Source organism: Sinocyclocheilus rhinocerous, unplaced genomic scaffold (assembly GCF_001515625.1).
Source record: "Sinocyclocheilus rhinocerous isolate Xijiao unplaced genomic scaffold, SAMN03320098_v1.1 scaffold1165, whole genome shotgun sequence".
Lineage (NCBI taxonomy): Eukaryota > Metazoa > Chordata > Actinopteri > Cypriniformes > Cyprinidae > Sinocyclocheilus > Sinocyclocheilus rhinocerous.
In genome coordinates, this window is record NW_015645061.1 from 37,924 (window position 1) to 40,477 (window position 2,554).

The 2,554-nt window shown below is 31.8% G+C and overlaps 1 protein-coding gene across 1 annotated transcript in view; it reads left to right on the forward strand.

The window, feature by feature from the left end:
* The window catches only part of ints10 (integrator complex subunit 10), a 16,928-nt gene that overhangs the window by 7,137 nt on the left and 7,237 nt on the right, over positions 1 to 2,554 (forward strand). Inside the window, exons 8-9 of the mRNA XM_016508511.1 lie at positions 894 to 1,024; positions 2,225 to 2,378. Coding sequence (XP_016363997.1) covers positions 894 to 1,024; positions 2,225 to 2,378 — 285 coding nt within the window. The remainder of the gene's footprint in view (positions 1 to 893; positions 1,025 to 2,224; positions 2,379 to 2,554) is intronic.

Consider the following 2,554-nt stretch of genomic DNA (forward strand, 5'->3'; position numbering starts at 1 on the left):
TGTGTGTGTGTGTGTGTGTGTGTGTGTTTGTGTTTGTTTGTGTTTGTGTGTGTGTTTGTTTATAACCAGCTGTATATAAACACAATTAAAGTCTATGCAATGTCCCCATTTGAATAAACAAATCTGGACACAAATTGATAGACAGGCATCTATTTTTTGTTAAATTTTGTTGAAATATTTTGTTGAAAATATCACTGTTATTTAATATTTGTTTATTTGAATTTATTTAAAATAAATAAAATAAAATTTCATTTATTTAAAGGAGGAAAAGTAACGTGGAATCTTATAAAGTGCGTCTACTTTTCAGCTAATTATGTACATTTGTTCCCTAATTTTTTGCTTTTTTTTTGCCTTACTGTGTTGGCAGAGACATATATGATATTTTAGTAATATATATAATGCTTTTAAATATGCTTTTATTTTCAAATTGGATTTTTGTATTCAGTTTAATTTTAGTTTAATTTTTTTGTAATTCTGTTATGTACTTTTTTGTGTAATTCTGTTATGTGCTTTTGTCATTTTTATTAATATTTGTTATTTTATATTACTATTTAATGAATTAATGAATGAGGCATTTATTTAGTGCTTTATTGTATATTGCTGAACACCCAAAGCACTTTACAATCATATGAAGGGGTCTCTCCTTAACCACCACCAGTGTATTTAAATTAAATTATCTTTATTTCAGCTTTAGTTTTAGTTCAGTTTTAGTTTTTGTTTATATCCTGTTAGTAATTTTAGTACTTAATTATTTAATATTCATTTTTATAAAAATTAAACATTATTTTATTATTATGAAATACTGTTCAGTAGTATTATAGTGACATTTCTTTATTGATTTGTTTAATTTTTATAATACAAGTAAATAACTCGTGTTTGTGTGTGTTTATCAGGTCACGCGTCTCTGAGCTCGTGTCCGTGGGTTCTGCTGGAGGATCTGTCCAGTGTCTACACTGATGTAGAAGTGGAGCGAAAGCACACACACAAGAAACGCAAGCTGGCCGACGGACGGGAGAAAACCATGGTGTGTCTCATGTGTTATTATTATTATTACATCAGCATATGCAAATGCATGTGGTGAACATGACTGCTGTGTGTGTGTGTGTGTGTGTGTGTGTGTGTGTGTTTGTTTGTGTTTGTGTGTGTGTTTGTTTATAACCAGCTGTATATAAACACAATTAAAGTCTATGCAATGTCCCCATTTGAATAAACAAATCTGGACACAAATTGATAGACAGGCATCTATTTTTTGTTAAATTTTGTTGAAATATTTTGTTGAAAATATCACTGTTATTTAATATTTGTTTATTTGAATTTATTTAAAATAAATAAAATAAAATTTCATTTATTTAAAGGAGGAAAAGTAACGTGGAATCTTATAAAGTGCGTCTACTTTTCAGCTAATTATGTACATTTGTTCCCTAATTTTTTGTTTTTTTTTGCCTTACTGTGTTGGCAGAGACATATATGATATTTTAGTAATATATATAATGCTTTTAAATATGCTTTTATTTTCAAATTGGATTTTTGTATTCAGTTTAATTTTAGTTTAATTTTTTTGTAATTCTGTTATGTACTTTTTTGTGTAATTCTGTTATGTGCTTTTGTCATTTTTATTAATATTTGTTATTTTATATTACTATTTAATGAATTAATGAATGAGGCATTTATTTAGTGCTTTATTGTATATTGCTGAACACCCAAAGCACTTTACAATCATATGAAGGGGTCTCTCCTTAACCACCACCAGTGTATTTAAATTAAATTATCTTTATTTCAGCTTTAGTTTTAGTTCAGTTTTAGTTTTTGTTTATATCCTGTTAGTAATTTTAGTACTTAATTATTTAATATTCATTTTTATAAAAATTAAACATTATTTTATTATTATGAAATACTGTTCAGTAGTATTATAGTGACATTTCTTTATTGATTTGTTTAATTTTTATAATACAAGTAAATAACTCGTGTTTGTGTGTGTTTATCAGGTCACGCGTCTCTGAGCTCGTGTCCGTGGGTTCTGCTGGAGGATCTGTCCAGTGTCTACACTGATGTAGAAGTGGAGCGAAAGCACACACACAAGAAACGCAAGCTGGCCGACGGACGGGAGAAAACCATGGTGTGTCTCATGTGTTATTATTATTATTACATCAGCATATGCAAATGCATGTGGTGAACATGACTGCTGTGTGTGTGTGTGTGTGTGTGTGTGTGTGTGTGTGTGTAGAGCTCTGATGATGAGGACATGTTGGTCAAAGGCAGAGGGCGGCACATTGTGGTGAATAAAGCAGAGATGCCGGGATGGGCCGAGACTTTAGAGCACTTCCGTACAGCCAGAGAGAGCTGGGATCTGCTGCACTCACACCAGAGTCTGGAGACGGGTCTGTCTATGTGTGTGTCTGTCTGTCTGTCTGTCTGTCTGTGTGTCTGTGTGTCTGTCTGTCTGTCTGTGTGTCTGTCTGACTGTCTGTGTGTGTGTCTTTCTGACTGTGTGTCTGACTGTCTGTGTGTCTGTCTGACTGTGTGTCTGTCTGACTGTGTGTCTATCTGTCTGTCT